Genomic DNA, 23,220 nt, shown 5'->3' with positions numbered 1-23,220 from the left:
CTTTAATAAAAGTCAGTTCATAATATCATGTTTCAAAATATCAAAGGACCCTGCATGTATGCCCAACAAATATTTATAAGTATTTTTACTCCCCTACATACACAAGCTTGAATTATACACAAGTGTTGCATTGCATAGCATCCATCCATAATATCATATTTCAAAATATTAATTATAATATGAAAGAACCCTGCATGTATGCCCAACAAATATTTACAAGTATTTTTACTCTCCTATATACACAAGCTTGAATTATACACAAGCATTGCATTGCATTGCATAGCATCCATCTATAATATCATATTTCAAAATATTAATCATAATATGGAAGGACCCTGCATGTATGCCCAACAAATATTTATAAGTATTTTTACTCCCCTACATACACAAGCTTGAATTATACACAAGTATTGCATTGCATAGCATTCATCCATAATATCATATTTCAAAATATTAATCATAATATGGAAGGACCCTGCATGTATGCCCAACAAATATTTATAAGTATTTTTACTCCCCTACATACACAAGCTTGAATTATACACAAGTATTGCATTGCATAGCATTCATCCATAATATCATATTTCAAAATATTAATCATAATATGGAAGGACCCTGCATGTATGCCCAACAAATATTTATAAGTATTTTTACTCCCCTACATACACAAGCTTGAATTATACACAAGTATTGCATTGCATAGCATTTATCCATAATATCATATTTCAAAATATTAATCATAATATGGAAGGACCTTGCATGTATGCCCAACAAATATTTATAAGTATTTTTACTCCCCTACATACACAAGCTTGAATTATATACAAGTATTGCATTGCATAACATCTATCCATAATATCATATTTCAAAATATTAATTATAATATGAAAGGACCCTTCATGTATGCCCAAAAAATATTTATAAGTATTTTTACTCCTCTACATACACAAGCTTGAATTATACATAAGTATTGCATTGCATGGCATCCATCCATAAGCTTCAATCATGGCAATATAATTTCTGCCAATTCCAACTCCTCCTACAAAATAAAAAATAAAAATAATCATGTACCTTTCTACTCTAGAAAATAATTAAAGTGTTCATGAAAGTGAAAGTTTTTTTTTTTTAATTTTAATATGAAAATGATACTTACTTTTAGTTCTTTCTTAATTCCATGGCGTGCTCTAACCCAATCTGCTCCACATAGTAGTATTTAAACCGTTTCAATTGACAAAGATGCTCGATATGGATCGATAACTCTACCACCAGCACTAAATGTGGACTCTGAAGCAACTGTACTTATAGGAATTGCTAATATGTCACGTGCCATCTTAGACAAGATTTTATATTTGAGATTATTGACTTTCCACCATTCTAAAGCATCAAACTTTGCATCAGTACCTTCCTCACATATGTAAACACCTTCTTCCAAATATACATCCAAGTCTGACTTAATAGGCTGAAAAGTGTCAACACTTCTAACGAAAGATTGGAACATTGACCGCTCACTTGGCATAGTTCGTGCAAAAATATTGGTAGAGCTGCTTGAAGAACTTACATTAATATTTTTCTGCATAGTTTGCCCCATAGCTCTTGAATTATGAACTTGGACATACTCATCATATAACTCATGCAAAACTTTAAAAACAAGATCAATATTCTGAGAAGCTTCAAATTTGGGATAAATTAAAGGAAAACAGAACTTTATCAACACCATTTTGTATCTTGGATCCAATACCGCAGCTATTGCCATTAACAAATTGCATTCACCCCAATATTTCTCAAATTTCTCATTCATCTTTTTTGCCATTGCTTGAATATATTCATTTCTATCAACACTCTTCGTAGTCAATACTTCTTTCATCCTCCATACCTCAGGAAAAAACAAATTAGAAGTTGGATAGACGCTTCCAAATACAATGTTGGTCACTTCATTAAAAACTTCCAGAATATCACAAATATTTTTAACTTTCATCCAATCTTCAAGTGTAGGCACCCATTGAAAATTTTGATCCCTATCTTGAAATCTAGGGAACACTTCCTTGAATTCCATAGCAGTCACCAACATCAAGTAAGTACTATTCCATCAAGTGGGAACATCTAATATCAGTTTTTTAGAAGGTAGTTGCAATTGTTTCGTAATTTTACTGAATTGTTTCAACCTTCCCTCAGATGCTACCAAATACTTGATTCCTTCTCTAACACAATTAATAATATTTCCAATTTGGCCAAGTCCATCTTGCACCAACAAATTTGTTACATGGGCACAACATCGCACATGAAATAATCTACCCCCAATAGTTAAGAGCTTTCTCAATTGAAAATCATCTTTGAGAATTCTAATGGCAACATCATTAGCTTTGGCATTGTCGACTGTCACCGTAAATACTTTATTTTCAATACCCCAATCAACAAAACACTTTTGCAAAGTATTAGCAATAATAAAACCACTATGCGGAGGTGGTACATTACAAAAGTTCAAGACCCGTTTTTTAAGAAGCCAATCTGGATCCACAAAGTGACAAGTCACCACTATATATGAAACCTTTTGGCCAGAAGTCCGCATATCAGTAGTGATATTAACCTTATCAACAACACTTAATAATGTTTTCAATTTTCTCTTTTCAATCTGATATGTGTTTATACAATCCTTTTTAGCAGTTGCACGAGATATTTTTTACCAATGGGGTGTATTTGCCTTCATAAATTTGTTGAATAGTACATGCTCCACCATATTAAAAGGGTACTCATGATAAAGAATCATATGAGAAAGAAGTTCATGTACCTTTTTATGATCGTATGTAAAGTTTCCAATAGTGACGGCATCATCATTCTCCTCAGATTCAATATTCAGAATCTTTTGCTTCTTGTTAGATACAACACGTGCAAGACATGTATCTCTGTGTCTACGCATAGTAGTAGTAGAACTTGATCTCGATATGCTGAGTAATGCTTTACACCACTTGCACTGTGACTTCTTCTCACTACTAGTAACTCTATTATTGAGAAGTCTTTCCAAACAACTGAAATCTTTTTCCTTGTCTTCTTTTCATATGCGTGGTCAAGGGGATCCTTAGAAGTCACACTAATTGCACCCGCTGTAGAGGTAGTATCCTTAATATTTGGGGGTCACCATCTTCACGGTTAGAGAGTGTAGGGCTTTCAAGCAAATTCATATCAACTTACTCATTTTCATTTTCTACATATTAACTTGGATCCTCCATGGCAATAGAATTTGTTCTAAAACATAACAGTGCAAACAAAATATTTATAAGTATAAAAACTCAATTGTTTTTAATTAAGAAGTTATAAAAGTGTAGAAAATGCACACATTATAAAAATAATAACGAATGTTATATAACATTTAATCTATTTTATTTTTATTTCCTTCAAAAGAATTAAGTGCATGGTTGTGTAGATACTACCCGCATGTATGTGTAAACTACTCTAAAAAGCTATTATCTTTTATAGAATTTACAAAACCTAAATAAATATTTTATTGGATCTAATGAGAGATTCAGATTTCATAATAAGTTTTATTAAAAATAAAAAATAAAATTGTATAAAAAAAAGTGTAAACATAACAATAACATAACTAATTATATACGTGTGTCATGAATTATGTTAGCATTGCAAAAGGCAAACCAATAATCAAACCAACTCCTCAACAACTATATGTATTAAAGTTGCTTTGAAAATTCATAAAATTACAAACAATAACACAAATTCATAAAATATATAAATACGTACCTATAGTGGTGAGACAAAAAGGAATCTCTGTTTTGTGGTCCAAATTCTGTGGAGCCAAGAGAATGAGACTCAAAGACTGAAATGAAACATAAGAGATAAATTACAAACTAAAAAAGTTACATCTTTTTTATATGTAGAACAGGAAAAATGATTACTTTTATTGAAAAACAAGAGATAAATTACAAACGAAAAAAGTTACATCTTTTTTACAAACTAAATGATTACTTTTACCGAAAACAAGAAGATCGGAGCTTTTGATACTCTGAAATGGAAAACTTATAGTGAACTCTTTGTTAGTGACTATGAGTAGTGCGTAGAGAAGAAATGAAAAAGAGAACTTTATCGTCGTCGTTTGAAGGGTCTCTGCTCTAACTTGTTAAACTAAATTTAATAAAATAAAGATTATCAGAAAGTTGAGAAGTTTAAAAGGTAATTTAAAAATTATATATACTTGATTCTTGCAAAAGTAATGAGTGTACGTATCTTAACATAAATAAAAAATAATAAAAAATAAACTCAGATATTTACCCGCACAGGTTCAAAACTGCAGTCATATATCAAAAAGCACTAAAAATAAATCTTATTCATAAAAGACAAAACACCGTATTATAACGTGAGAAAGACAAAACTTTCAAGGCAAGTTAGGCAACATTTCAGTTGCTTTTTATAACGATTAAGGATAAAAGAAAGTATATTATAAAAATATAATAAATAAGATAATTTTTTAAATATATAATGAGTTAATAATTTAAGAAAAATACTTATATAACTAGACTTATTAAATATATCCTAGATAGAATTAATAATATTTAACTATGGGCTATAAATAATATAATTTTTTAAACATATAATGAGTTAATAATTTAAGAAAAATACTTATATAACTAGACTTATTAAATATATCCTAAATAGAATTAATAATATTTAACTATGAGCTATAAACTATGTCATAAACATTTTATACAATAAAAAATTATAACATATAACTAATTTTTAATTTATGTAAACATATAATTTATAGTTATTATGAATAAATGTTAACTAGTTACATATATATACGTATATATTAGCATCATGGTATGTGTCTCATATTACATACCTTACATAATAATATATAGTAACATATCATATATGAAATTATTAAGTCATACTGATCAACTATTGTACAAATTATAATTTAATGACTTAATAAGTCTTTAAGTGATAAACTAAATAATATATACAATATATTCAATATATATGCATAGGTGAATAGGTATAAGTAATTAGGCTATATATTATATATTTAAGTATAAAAGTTGATAGATATATATATATATACATACACACAAACATATATATGAACGACCTTTAATCGAGTCGAGCATAAACGAGCGAGCCTTAACGAGCTTAAACCGAGTCGAGTTGAGTTTAATCGAGTATGTGTCATTTACAAATCGAGCGAGTATCTGCTTTAACGAACTACCTTTTTTTTTCACGAGTCGAGTTCGATTTGAGTTTAATCGAGCGAGTATTGAGTGATCTTTCGAACAGACTGGTTCATTTACAGCCCTATATGATGTATTACTTCTTTAGCATAGAAGTAGTGCAATTAGCTAATGGGACCTTTATTTCTCAAAAGAAGTATGTGCAAGATATTTTGGACAGGTTTCAAATGAAGGATTGGAATCCTGTAAGCACTCCAACTGAGTTTGGCTTGAAGCTAAACAAAGATCATGAAGGGAAGAAGGTGGACAGCACACTTTACAAGAAAATTGTTGGCAGTTTGATATATTTAACTGCAACAAGACCAGACATAATGTATTATGTGAGCTTAATAAGTAGATATATGGAGAATCCAACAGAAATGCATTTGTTAGCTGCCAAGAGAATCCTTCGTTACTTGAAAGGAATTAGAGATTTTGGGCTATTCTACAAGAAGGGTGAAAAGTTAGAACTGTTCGGGTTTACTGACAGTGATTATGCAGGAGATCAAGATGATAGAAGGAGCACTTCGAGCTGTGTTTTTATGTTGGGCACATGGGCTATTTCATGGTCTTCTAAGAAGCAACAAATTGTCACCTTGTCAACTACAAAAGCTGAATTTACTGCTGCAACAGCTTGTGCTTGTCAAGCTGTCTGGTTGAGAAGAATTCTTGAAGAGCTCCAGTTCAAGCAAGTGGAAGCTACTACAGTTTTTTGTGATAACAGCTCAGCAATCAAACTCTCCAAGAATCCTGTGCTACACGGAATAAGCAAGCATATTGATGTGAAATATTATTTTTTAAGAGATCTCAGTAATGATGGAACAATCAAACTGGTTTATTGTCGAAGTGAAGACCAAGTTGCAGATATACAGACCAAGCCTCTCAAGTTGGCTACATTTGTGAAGTTGCGTGGTCTACTTGGAGTTTGTTCACGTGCTGCTCTAAAGGAGGACTTTGCAGAGGGTTAATTCTTTCTTTTAAACTGATATCTGCAGATTTCAGGTTAAGGGAGGGTGTTAATATTTAAATGTTTTATTTCATATTTATTAATATTCATTGAAAGTTCTAGTCATTGGTGGGTTAGACCGAGTCTTTAGGAATTTGTTATTTGATTTGTAGTTGAGAAAGTGTCTTAGTTGTGATGCTATTTTATAGGAGTCGTGGTTAGGGTGTTATGATGTAAAGCCTATTTATAGGCCCTTCTTTTTATTAATTAAAAGTTAGATAGAGCTTTCCCTTTCAACAAGTCTCTATTGTTTTTTCTTCACTTTGTACCAATGCACTTTTTGTTTTTTCTCTACTCTGTATCATTCTTTGCCCTCAAGTCCATCTCGATGATGCATGTTGCTACCAGAAGATTATTACAAGGGCTATCACCAACTACAAGATCAAATCTGTCAAATGAGCTGATCATCTGCTCCAATCAGTCGTCATTTAACTGCTGCACGTCTGCAAGGTTAATCAAATTCCCTCTATGTTTTGTTTGCTCCCACCAACACCTGACGGTATTTCTATTTACTTCTAAAATCTCAACCGACACAACATTCTTAAGACAGTGCTTCCATCAAAGGAGATAATGGGTTGCAGGTTTGGTGCAATGAGAAAACGGAAGAAAGAAAGGGAGAGAGGGTTACATGTCGAGAAAGGAAGGGAGATGAGTTGGAAATTGGGTATTGCTGGGTGCAATTTCTTTTCTCTTGAAGTGTCTATGTGTCGCAATTTTATTGGTCGGTGTGAAAATAGATTTTAAACTCATCTGACTGGAACTTTTCTCTTAAAAATGAGGCAGCCGTCCTCTCACATCGTGGGTTTTCCCAAATTGCATCGGCTCACTGAGCAGTTGTTTTCAATTCACTATGGTAGTAATGGAAAGTAGCTGACATAGGTTGGAATCTTGTTGGTAAGAGAGACAGGCTAAAAAGGTAGAGACATGTTCAGGTTTGGCAGGATTTCCTTTTCCAGATTTCCTTTCTATTTAACGTCCTTTTCTGTTAAGAAGAGTCAACCGACACGTAATCATATGTAAGACAGTATTAAGACTTTTCGATGATACATGGGAAATGGCGTCCTAGTTGGCACTTCAAGAGACCCACAATGCCAAAAAGGATTCAAGTCAACAAATCCTGAGAGAATTCAATGGCCCATTAATAGACCACGAACTAAACAATACAGAAAACTCTAGGGATTGGTTTAAGCTGCAAAAGTTTTGTTCTTTGTGGTATATTCCTGTCAGGTTTTTAAAGTTTAAATCTTTTTAGTGTAAATAATTGTTAAGAGCCATGAGGGTAAAGGATTTTTTCGTTGAATTATTTTTAGGAGTTGGCTTCATTGTATATTATTTTTAGATCTCCAAGATTCAAATTTTCTTGAATTACTCGAAATGTATTTACGAAAAATTTCTTATTTAAGACCTGTACATCATTAAACTAGTCGGGAAATTGTTTCCAAATATTTTAAAAAAATTATTAAGGATAAATATAGAGTAAAATAATTTTTACAAGTTAGCATATAAGAACCAATCTCCACAATGGAAAGAGTTTTGCTACTTTTTCGCATCAGCTCATCATTTATTATGAAACTTATTATAGTTTTAAAAGAATTAAAAGCTCTAATACTTTTTCATTATTCTGGATTAATCCACTTCAGTATGTATTTAGTATGTAAAAACAAGATAACAAATATTCCTTCTCTTTAAAGTTATTAATATAATAAGATTTGATTGGTAAAGAATTAATTTAAGATTACCCACAAAGTACAGGTTGTTAAAAGACAAATTGCCAAGAGTTAAACAGGTTGGTGGAGATCCAAACATTACCGCGTGACTGAGTGGACGAAGAACCCAAATGATTAAAAGAACAAAATGGATTCTTTTGAGTGACTGAGTGGACAGCCACTCTCTATGGCAACAAACAAAAGAGTGGACAACTACTCCCTTATCCGGTAACTATCTCCCACCTCACACATCAATGCCCTTCTTACAAGAGTAATAGTATATATATATATATATATATATATAGTTATAGAGTGTAAAAGTATTTTATAATTATTTTGAAAAGTATGAGATTAATTATTAAAAAAATTAATTTTTTTTTTTTATATAGGTTTCACATTTATTTATTTTTTTCAATAGAATTATGCAACGTTTGCTCTCTTTACAAATGTAAATATCATTTCTTTAAATTGAATTCTCCTTCAACTTTGGATATGATACGAGTAAAATAAAATGACAAATACTTAATCAAAAAGAAAGATTTCAGAAAAGGAAAATGTTAGTATAACTTCAAAATGTGCCCAATCGTATATTTTATTTTAATTATTTTTAATAATTAAGGAAGTGACTATTAATAAATTTATATTTTTTTTATTTTTTTTAATGGTTAAGTACATTTAAAAATACTTAAAAGAAGGAAAAAAAAAAAAACCAATTTGCACTAGTGTGCATATTTGGGGTGCACATATAGTGTGCGTCCTAATATTGTCATTTCAAAAAATAAACTCACAAAAATAACGTGTATTAATGTAATATGTTAAATTGTAAAATTATTTAGATTATAAAGTATATCTAATAGATCACATAATATCTTGTTAATTTATGAATTTATTTTTATAAAATCTCTTGAATAATACTTATCAAAACAAAAACATAACATGCAATCTTGTTGTATAATAAAACATAAGAAAAAATCACACACAAACAACTTTACAGTGGGTTTGGGTGGTTAGAAGTATTGAGAATAGTCATGAATAGTAATAAAAAGTATATAAAAAGTAATAATAAAGTAATGAATATTAATAAAAATATGTAAAAATTAATAAAGAGTAATAAAAGTAGATAAAAAGTAATAATAAAGTAATAATTAATAATAAAAAATATTGAGAGTACCTCATTACCCAAACGGAGCTTTAACAACTATCGATACTCCACAATTTTCTAAAAAAACTACATTTGATAATTACTTTCAAAAGCTAAAGAAAATATTTAGTTACAAGCATAATTGTATATTAATATATGTACTAATTTAATATGATTAATTAATAAATAAATTTTATTAAAATTAATATTAATTTAAATTTTAAATATTAAAAAAAAAATATTGACAGCACGCCGTTACTTATACCTAGCAAAACTCGCAATCCCCACGAAATAACGTAAAATAATCTCTACAGCGTATCCACCCATCCGTGCAAAGATGACAAAAAATTCTCAGTAAAAGCCACAGCCATAACGCACCCATATTGGCCATATCCTCTCTCTCTCTCTCCTAAAAGGAAACTCGCATGGTTGTTTATCGAGATAGTCGAGAGTGAAAATGAAGCTATCCTCAAAATCCATATCGAGTCCGGGTCGGACCGAGAAGTTCCCGCCCCAATTAATGAGGTTTTGGGGGACCAACGTCGGGAGCAGAAGCAGAGGCAGGTCACGTTCAAGCCCGATGTTTTTTCGAAGAAAGAACGGCGCCGCCATTGAAACCCAGGAGCCATCTTCACCGAAAGTCACGTGCATGGGCCAAGTCCGGGTCAAGCGCTCCTCCAGACAAGCAGCCACCGCCGGAACAGGTCGGCCGCGTGTGACTGGAACCAGACGCCGGTGCAAATGGCCCCGAAATGCCCTTTTTTGTCACCATCTCGCCCGAAAGATCAAGTCCCCGTCGAGCCGACCGACTTGGCGCAAGTGGGTCTTGTTCTTCCAAGTGCGTTTTCTCCGAAAAACCGAAATTCGAGGAGACTCATCGGGTTTTGAACCGAAACTCGGGAATGACAGTGAGTTTTCAGAGCGAGAGGATGAAGACAAGGAAGGAGATGAGAGAGTAGTAGCTGAGGTCTTTATGTCTAATTTTCCTTCCCCACCAAAGAACGCTTTGTTATTGACTAGGTGTAGATCCGCGCCTTACAGATCGTCATCTTTAGCCTCTAAATTCTGGGGTTCACCACAGACGACGGAAGAAACAGAAGTCACAGAACAGAGAGCAGAGCAAGAAAACACAGTGGAACAATCGGAGACTGATAAACCCACATCGGAAGGAGAGTCAACTTCAGACAAAGAATCGAGAATAGGTCCTCAAACGGTGGAAAAGTTGAAATTTTTCAAAGAATTCGAATGTGCAATAAGAGAAAGATTCATAAAATCCATAAATATTGAAGATGTGAAAGCAGGGGAAGAAGCAGACTCCATTCGGCCTGTTATACTCACAAGGTGTAAATCAGAACCGACGAGAACAGCAGAGAAAACCGATACAGAGATGAATTTCCGGAGGAAGAGAAGGTTGGGTTTCGCTGAATCACGTTGACGGCTCGTGTTGCGATGAATTAACTAGTATTTTTTGTTTTAATCTCATTTACCTGCCTGTGACATCTATAATTAGTAATTTCTCCTCAATACAAAGTTGGGCAGTACTAGAGAATCTCTGTGGTTCTTTGGAAATTGTCACTAAAATTAAAAGGTAGGTAAGCTAGTCATACATTGAAAGCAGAAACAATGAAATTGCTGTGTTCATCTACTCACGGACACCTGCGCCATTCAATTAGTTTGTGTTTTCAACTTGAAAAACAAGTTTTGGGGAACTTGAAGTTTGGGTCAGTTTTCATGTGTTTTCTGCATTTGCTTTATGGACTCGGGGTAATTGGCTTTTGATTGTACAAGCTTCTTTGGGTACTCTTGACTAAAATTTAGACAGGTTTAGTTTGCTTTTTTCTTGTAAGTCGGTTCGTAAACAAACTATTTGAGTGTCAACGATGTTCAAAACAATTTAAAAACGCCTACTTTTTATGACAATAAGAAAGGTTTCATAATGTTTAAACTTTAATCCGTTAGTAAGTCAATGTAAATAGATTATTTCAATAAAATCTTGGTTAGTAGCAGCATCTTTGCGTATACTTTGGCTCTTGAATATTGAGGGTTTTGTTTATGAATAATGTTAAATATAATCTTAAGTTTTGTAATTGCCACGCATTCTATTTAAAAAAGAATTAAGTCAATTATTAAAAAATTAATTTTCTTATATGACTATCGTATTTACTCATTTAACAAAAAAAAAAAAAAAAAAAAAGTGACACTTGCATGCTTTTTGACCGTAAATTTCTTTTGAGCTCGGGTTATTAATTTAGTGGCCTTAATCAAAACTACAAAACTATAGTGGTTTCCAGGTATGTTCATATGCAAATCTCAGAGTAGATGCAAAACAATCCTCTCAGAGCATCTTTGTTGGTTTGGCTAAAGTTCAATAATAGCTAAAATTTAGTTGATATGTGCAAAAAAATAAAAAAATAAAAAACCCCACATTAGACTGTGCATTGCTAAAAGAATTTGAATATTAATTACAGTCATTCACCAAATATGGAAGATTAAGTAACATAAATAAATATTAAAATAATACTTTCTCACTCTAAAATATGATCAAAATGTGATAAAAACAATACTTCAAAATGTGATAAAATTAAATTAAATAAAAAAATTATTAAATTAATATTATTTTATTATCATATAAAGAGTAAATGAACAATTTAATATAAAGATTAAATTTAAATATAATAAATAAATATAAATTTACGTGATATTAATTAAAATTTGAATATGTGATCAATTCAATGAGAACAATTCATCAAATTCATCTCAACTTATCTCAAATCATCTCATCTAATCATTACGATTTTTTTAAATTTCAACACAAAATATAATAAACAATTCAATTTTTTCAAATCTCAAAATAATAATAATATTAAAAAATAATATTCTAACAATATTTTATTTAACTTTCAACTTTCATCTCAACTCAATTCAACTCAACTAAACATCCAAACGCAGCCTAGATACAGATACATCATCATCACGTATGCATGCGTAGTTGAGAAGGCTGATTGCTTAGGGGGTAGTTCTATTATAACAATAATAATTATTATTGAAGTGGGTTCATATAGGGTAGTCCATGGGTGGTGAAAAGCCTATTTCAGAAAGTTTCTTGAACATGGTATCTGTTGTACATCTATGGTTGGGAATACAGAAGGTTTTTCAAACATAAAATTTTTATCTTATTATTATAATTTTTTTAAAATTTTTATATAAAATAATTTAATTTTTTTAAATTTTAAAATAATAATAATATTAAAAAATAATATTTTATTTAATTTTTAACTTTCATCTCTAATGAAAAATTCTCATCTCAACATCCGAATCTAACCTTAGAACTCGTTTAATTATATAGTTGAGTTGAGATGAGATAAAATATTTTATTGAAAGTTAAATAAAATATTACTTTAATATAATTTTTTAATATTAATTTTATTTTTTAATTTGAAAAAGTTTAATTGTTTATCATATTTTGTTTAAAAATTTGAGAAAGTTGTAATGATTATATAAGATAAGATGAGATGAGATAGTTTGATTTTGTGTAACCAAACCAGCTCTTAGGTTGTATTTGGATAGTGAGATGATTTTAGATATTTTGTGAATAATAGTGAAAAAGTGATAATAAAATATTGAATAGTAGTACAATTTTTTTTATAGGAATAAGAAACTTTCTTCGAAGTTGAAAACTCAGTTACATCATAGAATCAGACCAAACAATTTATGAAATTCAAGTTGGAACTGAATTCCACCAAACTAAAATGTCTTCAAGACTCTATGCATGCTTTGCCAATTTGTGTGCTACTTTATTTGTTGTATGACTGTATACTAAATTGAGCATCTTGGAATCATCCTCATTAGCTCCTTAACATCATAGAAAAGATTTCCTAGTAAAGACAAGTTCTGGCCAGTAGCTAGTCATTTATTAACAACAAGGAGTGAGTCACTTCCACCACTAGATCATGTAAACCCATGGGGACACATAGTTGTAATCCTCTTAAAATGGCTAGCAACTCGATTTCCATTGAATCATTCACCTCAGCTTCCTTTCTACTCGCAGCCATGAGAACCTTTCCTCTGCCATCTCTCAGAATAACCTCATAGCCTAACACTGATCATTAAAAAAGGCTCTATCAACATTCAACTTCACAGTTCCTGTAGATGGTGATAACCAACCAGAAAGAGTATTTGGACAGAGTCGTTCCCTTCTTTGCCTCATTATGCTTATTGTATAAAGATAATGCATGATTCATCAATTGATCAGGATGAAGATTCTTCCCTTTGAATACTTTTTTTATTTCTTCTATATCAAAAATCCCAGACAATGAGAAAGAATTTGTCCAGGTCATCTTTAATTCCTTTGGTGTGAACCTTTTGTGCTAAGCTTATAATATCATAACACTCCTTTACTTGTAACAAGTAATGGAACTGCTAACTGAGCATGGGAAACATCTTCAAAGACCCCATTGCAAAAAGGACATTGATCTTCCAAGAAAACCTTTCTATGCATTAGATTCTTCTTGGTGGGAATCTCATTTCTGCATATTCTCCATGCAAACACCTTAACTCGATTTGAAACTTGTAGTTTCTACAATTGTTTCCATATAACTTTGCTCCCGCTACACTTGAATAATCCCCTTTATTAGTTGATCTTCTTGTAGCAAGGAAAAATTTGTAAGCACTCTTAACACCGAAAATTCCACTCTTTTCATGTTCTCATACTAATTTGTCTTCTCTATTGTCATGTCCACAGCACTTCAGCTGCTTCTCTTAGTGGTAATACTTTCCTTACTTGCTCAACATTCCATCATTTTGCATTTGCATCAATAAGGCTTTCTACTTTATCATTTTCCTAAAAGTTAGATTGATTTTGAAATCTTGGGATGAGTCTATATTCAGGTAGCTAGAAATCAGTTCAAATATTAATTGATTTGCCATTACCAACCTTTCATCAATACTTTGCCTCTCAAATGCCCCTCCAAGCATATGATAGAGTTGGGCCCAATTTCGACTCCCAAAAAGTAGTATGGGGGAAATACTTAGTTTTACAAGATATTGCCATCATATTTTCTAGCTTATAACTAGGGGTGAGATTCGACCACTCCAAACTGGAGAAACCAACCAAACCAGCCATTTTTGGACTAGACTGGACCGAACCGAATTGAGTCTGGTCTAGTCCGATCCAATTTTTATAAAACTGAATTTATTTGGTTCGGTCCTGATTCAAGAGTTTTTCACTCCGGATCGGACTGAAATAAAATAAATTTTTTTATTATTTATATAAATAATTATTAATATATACAATATTACACAAGTATTATATTCTTTAATGTATAACTACAATATATAGTACTAGTATATATTACTAATTGTACAATTTATTATATAATTTTCATTTAATAAGTCACATAATTTAATTTAGTATTTTAAATAAATTTTTAATATTAATCGATTTTTATATTTTATTTAAAAAAAGAGTTAGACCGAATGGATTGGACGGGACTAATAGCTAATAGTCCAACCCGGTCCAGTCCCTAGGGGTGTTCAGTTCGGTTTGGTCCAAGGAAAATGATGGACTAAAAATTTTGACTATCACCCCCAGGAACATTCTCACCCCTACTCAGAAAATAAACTCCCAGGGAGTTTGAAACATCTCAGTGTATGTTAAGACTGCCATGACTACAACTTAGCAACACTTATTTTCCTCCTTGTAACAACAACTTCTCTTTCTAGCTCTGAAGTTTCATTGGAGGGAGGCCCAGATATTTGACATATTGCTAGATAGTTCACCCCCCCCCCCCCCCCCCCCCCCCAAAAAAAAAAAAAAAAACACACACACACACCAAAGCCATAATCTCTTTTTGTTGTTTGATGCAAACATTTTTGCTGAAAACCATACAAGTATTTTCTATATTTAGTTTTTGAACTAAGGCTTTTTCATAACACTTGACTAATATGAGCCTCTTTGGGTACTCTTGACTAAAATTTAGATAGATTTAGTTTGCTTTTTTCTTGTAAGTAGGTTAGTAAACAAACCATTTAACTCTTTGTGTGTGAATGATGCTCAAAACAATTTAAAAGCGCCTACTTTTTATGACAATAAGAAAGGTTTCATAATGTTTAAACTTTAATCTGTTAATAAGTCAATGTAAATAGATTATTTCAATAAAATCTTCATTACTAGCAGCATCTTTGCATATACTTGGCTCTTAACTATTGAGAGTTTTATTTATAAGTAATGTTAGATACAATCATGAGTTTTATAATTGTCGCATATTTTATTTGAAAAAGAGTTGCATTCACTGTTAAAAATTTAATTTCTCATGTGAGTCTCATATTTACTTATTTAAAAAAAAAATACGTGGCACTAGCATACTTTTTTATTGTAAATTTCATTCGAGCTTGGTTTGTTAATTTAGTGGAAACCCCTTAATCAAAACTACAAAACGTAGCGGTTCCTAGGTATGTTCATATGTTAATCCTAGAGTGGATGCAAAATAATCCCCTCAGATCATCATCATTGGCTTGACTAAAGTTCAAAGGTAGTTAAAATTTGGTTAATATATGCCAAAAAAAACCTCACATTGGATTGGACATTGCTAAAAGAATTTGAATGTTAGCTACAATCATCCACCAAATATGAAAGACTAAAGAGCATTGGCTTAGCCATTGCCAAGTTCAAAGTTTGGCTAGAACCCTAACTTTTGGCTATAGCATCAACTTTTGGCTAGGTAAATCCACATTGGACGAGCCATCTTAAAGTCAAAATAATAATATAATATTATATATTTTAATAATATTTGACAAATTTTCTTTGTATATTTTGTAAATACACTTCATTTATTATTTAATATTTTCTTTTTGTCAAATTTGTTGATACACTTCATATATTTAATCATGTTGTAGTATTTAAATACAAGATGAGCTAAAGAAATGGTAACATCAATTTGCCATTAAAATGTTCCCACTATACAATACAAACTTTCAATTAATGTCCTCCACTCCAGCACTATGTTCAATTTGAAAGAAACTTTCAAATATAGTCATACTTCTGGTAGGGGAAATGGAGCTGGATGGGTGCCAAATTTATCTTCGCACCAGCCAATGAGAAACGGCCACGTAGGCACTTCAAGAAAAATGAAGATGAACTCGTATGCACCAAATGTTGCCTTCTTTCTCTACTCGTTACTGAACAACCCCTCTTCTCTTCTCATGTCGTTGGCTCATCAAGGTTCCACTAAGTTACCAATAGAAGCCGCCATGCTCTTCCTCTATCGATCTATCTCCATCTCCCTCTCATTTTTTCTCTCGCCGTGAAAGAATGCAATTGTTGAGTTCACAACTCATGGGCTCTATAACTAGCATGAGGTTTTTACTAGTTGGATATCCATTACGACCTGCCATGGATTATGGGGTAGAATGGGACATGTGAAGAAAATCTGATGGGAACCAAGACGAGCCTACTCTTAAAGATCTTTTGCAAGTTCCAGATGGACCATTACAAGATCGAGAGCCAAGAAGATTAATGAAGTAATGCAAATATTAGTACAAACCACTTGGGAAGAAGTTGGCAAGAGCCCAACACTCAAGATGGGCTTGAAAGAAGAAAAACTAGTTTTGATCCACTTGATCCAAGCTATGGAAGACTTGACTTAGAAACATGACCTTTAGATATTAAGGCTTTTAATTTGTTTAAAGGATTTTTATTATTAGTTTTGAATAAATAGGCTTGAGAATGCTTAACCCACATATGTCTTATTTATTTGAACTAGGATTTAGAAGTACTGTAGCTTGACACTGTTCAGGCTACAGTACCCGCAGCTACTGTTCACTAAAGGCATTTTTGAGAGAAAGTGTCTCAAATTTTAGTCTAGGGTTTTATCATGTTTTGGGGAGGGTATTTAAAGGATGTAACCAGCCATTTCAAGGCAGGCATTTTATTCAAATTTTAATTGTGAGTGAGTTTTCTTCTCTTGTTCTTAATTGAACTCTTGAACTTATCAAAGGTAAATCACAACCTTTGTGGCGTTCCTCCTCGTAATTTGGGTTCTTGAGACGAGATTTCAACGGGTCTAGATTTTGATATAATTTAGGTTCTTGAAACGAGTTCTCAAAATTGTAGCGTTATCTACCAGGTTTACTAAATTTCTCAGAAAGTCTAATGCATTTCAAATTTTCAATTGTTTATGCTAGATTGTTTTGAGATTTCTCGAAGAAAGAAAGGAAAATTGATTTTGGTATAATGGAGCTTATTATGCTCTTGTGGTAAGTATTAAGATCACTCATCATTCGTCTATCTAGTTATTTTCAAGACCATTATGCATTTTCGCCCTATATGCTGAAGTTTGTGGTGGGTGCTACGCTACTGTAGTCATTGCTCATGTGCAATTTCCTATCAAATTTGCACCAATCCTATATTTTGTTTTGATTTTTGTAGATGTTGGAAGACACCTTTGCTTCTTTAATGCAAAGCGATTGCAGAGAAATGCCCTACAAGAGAAAGATCTTGAGCCCCCTCGTTCTATTATTGAAGCTCGGTCAATTCTTTGCAGAGACACAACAAATGCAACAGATCCGTCTTCCCTTTTCTATGTTTAGCAGTCGGCACTTCTCCAATTGACAAACCATGTTTCAATACTTTTTTTTTTCTATTTTTTTGAGGAAAACAAACTAAATTCCATTAGTAAGCATAAGAATATACAATATCCCAAGTACAAGCTGGAACACCACACAAGAAAATAGATTTATCAATTAAACTATGTGCAACTTTAGCTAAATTTCCAATTGATTAACATCCCTTGGCACAAAATGAAATTTCCATTTTCGTAAGTTAGAGAGCAAGATCTGAATATCATGAATAAGATGCCCACACGAGGAGATGAGAGCTCGAGAGGGAGAGAAAGAAGAGGGCTAGGTTTGTTGATTCATTGAACGCAGATGTGGAGTTGTAGGTGGGAGAGAAATGAGAAGATGGGGGGAGCTCATTGAACGCAAATGGGAGCTCGTTGAATGAAGATGGGTCTTTCGAGGGGGTTGGGAGGTAGAGAAAGAAGGCAACATTTGGTGCATGTGGGCTCATCTTCAATTTTTTTTGAGTGTCTACGTGGTCGTTTCTCATTGGCTGGTGCAAAAATGAATTTGGCACCCATTCAACTCCAAGCTTTTCCCTTTTGGTAGATATCCTTAAGAAGCTTTCATCGAAAGCAATCCTAAGACAATGACACGACAATATGAGTTTTCAATATCCTCTTAGTCAAAAATATCCTCTTATGTATGAAATACTTAAACCAAGGCTACAACAAGGCTAAAGGCATAGCTCCTTGAAATACTTAAACCAAAAAGAACAGCAGAACATTCACACACCAAAACAAAACAACAGAACATTCATAGCTCCTTGATACATATTAACCCCAAATAACTTGCCCAATTTCACATTTCACAAATTGATACCCATTTGACATTTTACAAATTCATACCCTTTTCATGCTCATTGCATACTCCAAATAAATACAAAGCAGAGCATTTAACCAGTAAAGAATCCAACCAGTTTAGTATGTACTTCGTTGATTTTTTTTTTTTGCAGCCTATGTTCTACACCTATATTATGAGTTCAAAAGGATAATTATTCAATGCAATAGAAATGCCTTTTCTAGTGCAAAATGTGAAATGTAGTCAAACTTTTTCAATAATAGATGTACTAATCCACAGAGTATCCACACGTGCGATTGCAAAATCCTAAATTCCTATAAATTATGAAAAACAACAATATAGTCACTTATCAATCATGCAAAACACAATTTGAAGCAATGTTCTAATTTCAGCACTGCAAGAGAACAAAATTCTTCAAATCCAAAAGAACATAACTAATCCATCATTAAGCATTTTGAATTTAAAGAAGATAATGCATCATTTCTAGATAATGACACACATTTTTTCATATATCACATAACTGAGATATGAGGGCGACAAGATCTTAGAGATATCAAAATCGCAGAGAAAATGAAGAGAATAAATTGTCGTGGTGAAGTTTAGTTTCAGTGAGTAAAATGTAAATAGGGGTAGGAAAAAAATGAGCCAGTTTTCCATATCCGAGAAGGGAAAATGGAAGAGTAGCTACGTATCGAGAAAAGAAGGATGGATCTGGCAGAGCTCGGTCCTGTTGCTAGGGTTTTCGGAGAGAAGCCACTACGAGAGTGGCAAAGCCACCACGAAGACTCCGTTTAGTTTCTTATTGAAGAGAAAATGAGAGATTTTTGGGATTACATTAGAATCGAAACAAAAAATGAGAGAATAGGGAGATGAGAGACTCAGAGAAAATGCACAGAGAAGAGAGAGGAAGAGTTACAGTTTGGCTTGGCCTAAAAGCAGCTCGGAGAATCCAACCAATTCATCCGAGAGAAGAGGGTCAAACACGGGAAAGATGAGGGCGACGAGGGGGAGAGATGAGGGTGATGAGGGAAGGGGGTTTAAAGGGTAAAAAACAAGGGAAAGAGAGAGGGTGATGCTACTTAAAAGAATAAAATAATCAGATAAACCATTAACATTAACTCACCAACAATGGAGAGGTCCCCTAATTTACTGTAACTCATATGTTGAACTTTTGAGCACTTGCTAGTCCAATGTGGATGCTTTTATTCACATATAACCAAATTATAGACTTGCATTGGCACTTAGCTAGTCCATTGCCAATACTATAAGTAACTTCAACAAACATTAAAACAATAATTTCTCACTCCAAAATTTGATAAAAATAATACTTCAATAAATATTAAAATAATACTTTCTTACTTTAACAAATATAATTATTATTAACATTTAATTAGTCGAATTATAAGATGTGATAAAAATAAATTAAATAAAAAAATTATTAAATTAATAATTATTATAATTATAATTATTATAATTATTATTATTATTGAAGTGGGTTAGTACGTAGTCCTTGCCTATTTCAGAAAGTTTCTTGAACATGGTATCTGTTTTACATTTATGGAGTGGGAATATTTAGGACTCGTGCCCTTATACAATTGAGATAATGAGATGATATAAGATGAGATATTTTATTTAAAGTTAAATAAAATATTATTATAATATAACTTTTTAATATTAATTTTATTTTAAAACTTGAAAAAATTAATTTTTTTATTATATTTTGTATAGAAATTTGATAAAATTATAATAATTATATGAGATGAAATAAGATAAGATAATTTGATTTCATGTAACCAAGCTAGCCCTTAAGCTATTACGTGGGGCGAATCGACTTCGTTACACTCAACAAATTCGATATCCGACATTTAACCAAAAATGATTTCGATTAGCTCGATGTTATATATATTGTCAATACTATTTAGTCTCATGATTTTGCTATTTCATTTTGACTGCTCTTATAAATTTTTTATTTTTTAATAGTTAAAAAAGTTATTATTAACGAATTTGTAGATGAAAATATTTAAAATATATTTACAAGAAAAAAGAAAAATAAGAAAAAAAGTGAAATTACACTAGTGTAAACTTTGAGTGAACAAAATCATGAAACACATCACCCTAAAATGGAAAAGTCTGAATGCAGGCACGGGGGGGACGAATTGCGCACCAAACTGTTGACGTAGATTAATAAATGAAACGGGGCATTTTATGCTAAGCGGGAAAAGCAGCAAATATCTTTGGGGATTGAAATCTGACATATTTCGTAATTAAAGTGAAATCTTTTGCCCTCCCCCCGTTCAGATTTCCTTTCCCTTCGTTCAGCTTTTCCCTCCCCCCGTATGAAACTCTTCTCATCTATCAATCTCTCCCCCGTATGATGCTGTAACTTCGCAGCTTAATCTTGACTGAAAACCAGTTGTATTTCTTCTCTTGGTTGGCGTAGATTTGTAGAGATTGCGAAAACCCTAAATCGAGATTGAAAGGTCTTCCCTTCTCTCTCTCTCTCTCTCTCTCTCTCTCTCTCTCTCTCTCTCTCTCTCTCTCTCTCTCTCTCTCTCTCTCTCTCTCTCCTGCTTTTAGTTATTTTATCTATTGATATATTGCGGTTTTTTGTTTTCAATATCATCGATGTTGTTCCTGGACTCTACGATGTAGATCCGAGTTTGGAAACCCAAAATCGAGCCTAACAGGTCTGTCTCTCTCTCAATGGTGCTTTTGGTTATTTGGTCTATATTTTAATAAGATGAATAAAGTAGAAGCAAATAATCTGTATTCAAAATTTTTTTTTAGGGTTTCTGTTTGAAAATGTATAGTTTTGGTTTCACACCGAACATTTTTTTGCTAGGGTTTCTGTTCAGAAATGAATAGTTTTCATTTTTGTACGAAGATTGAGTTATGTATAGTGTTTTAATGTTGACACACAGAAAGCATTACGTTTTGATGTCCTGTTTGGCTGCCGAGAAAGTGGAAGGAATAGGTTCGAAAATTTGAACTTATTTTATTTGTAAAAATATAGTTGATTTGTGTGTTTAGATTAATTTGTTGAAGAGGTTTGAACTGAAGGTCTCCTAAACTGAAACCATCAAAATCTAACAAGCCATTTATCAAGTTGATCATATTATAATATAAATCAAACCTTAAAACAAAATTTGGTTTTAACTTTCGATGTTCAATTCAAACATTTAAAAAAAATTAACACAGAGTTATCTGTCAAATTACTGAATTGTCTTAACACTCCTCATGAATAATTCAAGCAAAAAATGTCATTCAACATGTAAAAACCCCCCTGTGGTGTTGGTATCAGATGGAACATCTACAAAAAATGATGTGTGAAAAAGTTAGAAGGAAAGAAATACATGACAGACAGAAAAAATTGATAGTAGTATGGTTAAAATGACATATGAAAGAGACTTAGGAAAGCAATAATTACACAGGAGACTAGAATGTAATAGAGTAGAATATGTTAACTAACAAGAGATCGATTCCTCATTCAAACACCAAGTTCTAGAGGAACTATCAAGTTGATCATTCAAAATCCAACCTTAAACTTCCACCACTCATATTATAATATCATTTGTACAGCTAGAAAACTCAGAAAGTGATCTTTTTAGGTAATTAAAGTATATTTTTTTGAAATAGCTAAATAGCTAATTTAAATCTGCAAGTAGTATCGTGATATCACTTACATTTTAATATCCAATGTAAGTGATATCATACATTTTTTATTGAAAAAGTAGCTAGGTAACTGCTAGCTAGCCCCTTTTATCTGCAACAATAAAGGCAATTGCAAACCTGACTGCATTACAATGGATCTGCATATATGCATGCTTTCATGGAACCGTTAACTGATGTGCCCCATTTTTCTTTATAAAATATGTTGAAACTGCTTTTATATTTTGTTTTACACTACATAAACATTTAGCTCGAATTTGTGCTTGTGTAGTTTCAACTTGTGCAGTTTTGTTCATTGATTGGGCTGGGTCTATCATTTATGGATAAGAAATTAATCCTTGTGTTTCTGGCTGTGTTCATGACATTAAGGCTCTTATTGCCCTAACACCTGACACTAATATGATTTATCTGTTTTCCCCAAACACTCCCCTAATGGTAACTAAGTTGCTCCACCTCTCTTCTTAAAAAAATATACTTCTTAACCCGAGCATAAACTCAAAATGAGAAAAACTTCTTTTTCATAGCAACAGTATACTCCATTGCCTATTTTGGGAAAATGTTTTCTTGAGAAAAGGTATCGAGTGAAGATTCTTTTTCTTCACTTTAACTCATACTTTGAGAAACAATCCAATGTGCACTTGTGGGTCACCCGCCTCGCTTAGAACATCGAATACGCCAAGAAATCCAGGTCGATCATTCTTTGGGTGTTCAATGTATAATTCTCAGGTTAAAAAAAATTGGAGTCAGAAGCACTTGCTCTGTTTGGGTTTGAGTCAAAATTACAAGTTAATTTACTATGCCTTTCGTTGGTTTGTTTATACAGGGGTTACCACACTGCAACTATTTCAAATGGGCAGATAGTGATAGCGGCCATGAAAGAGAAAAAGAACTAGTTAAAATAGAAATTAACTCCTTAAGGAATGAGGAAGAACTTCAGAAAACTAAGGCAGAGTTTCAATTTCAACAAATAGCCAAAGAGTTGCGAAAAAGATAGGAAGAGGTTTAAAGAAGAGAGGAAGAGGTTCGAAGTTGAATGGAAGAGATTCGAAATTGGATGGAAGAGGT

The 23,220-nt window shown here is 32.3% G+C and overlaps 2 protein-coding genes across 2 annotated transcripts; one reads left to right on the top strand and one right to left on the bottom strand.

Annotated features, from left to right (window-relative positions):
* Window positions 1–1,213: 1,213 nt before the first annotated feature.
* On the bottom strand, window positions 1,214–2,914 carry LOC122278650 (zinc finger BED domain-containing protein RICESLEEPER 2-like). The gene is made up of 3 exons (XM_043088833.1): window positions 2,786–2,914; window positions 2,163–2,629; window positions 1,214–2,078 (listed from the first exon to the last, which is right to left on the bottom strand). Exons 1-3 carry the CDS (start codon window positions 2,912–2,914, stop codon window positions 1,214–1,216), a joined length of 1,461 nt encoding a protein of 486 aa, XP_042944767.1.
* Window positions 2,915–9,360: 6,446 nt separating this feature from the next.
* Window positions 9,361–10,794, top strand: LOC122278873. The gene has a single exon (XM_043089085.1). It carries the CDS (start codon window positions 9,527–9,529, stop codon window positions 10,502–10,504), a length of 978 nt encoding a protein of 325 aa, XP_042945019.1. The 5' UTR covers window positions 9,361–9,526; the 3' UTR covers window positions 10,505–10,794.
* The last annotated feature ends 12,426 nt before the right edge of the window (window positions 10,795–23,220 follow it).

Source organism: Carya illinoinensis, chromosome 10 (assembly GCF_018687715.1).
Source record: "Carya illinoinensis cultivar Pawnee chromosome 10, C.illinoinensisPawnee_v1, whole genome shotgun sequence".
Taxonomy (NCBI): Eukaryota; Viridiplantae; Streptophyta; class Magnoliopsida; order Fagales; family Juglandaceae; genus Carya; species Carya illinoinensis.
This window is presented reverse-complemented; position numbering and strand designations above follow the sequence as displayed.

What these genes read in the sequence shown, in the direction of transcription:
- LOC122278873 (XM_043089085.1), top strand. Translation starts at nt 9,527, where the DNA reads ATGAAGCTATCCTCAAAATCCATATCGAGTCCGGGTCGGACCGAGAAG.
- LOC122278650 (XM_043088833.1), bottom strand. Translation starts at nt 2,914, where the DNA reads ATGCGTAGACACAGAGATACATGTCTTGCACGTGTTGTATCTAACAAG. An exon ending in TTACATACGATCATAAAAAG is followed by an intron (nt 2,630 to 2,785) that starts GTACATGAACTT and finishes AACACATATCAG; the next exon opens with ATTGAAAAGAGAAAATTGAA. An exon ending in TTGGTAGCATCTGAGGGAAG is followed by an intron (nt 2,079 to 2,162) that starts GTTGAAACAATT and finishes TTGATGGAATAG; the next exon opens with TACTTACTTGATGTTGGTGA.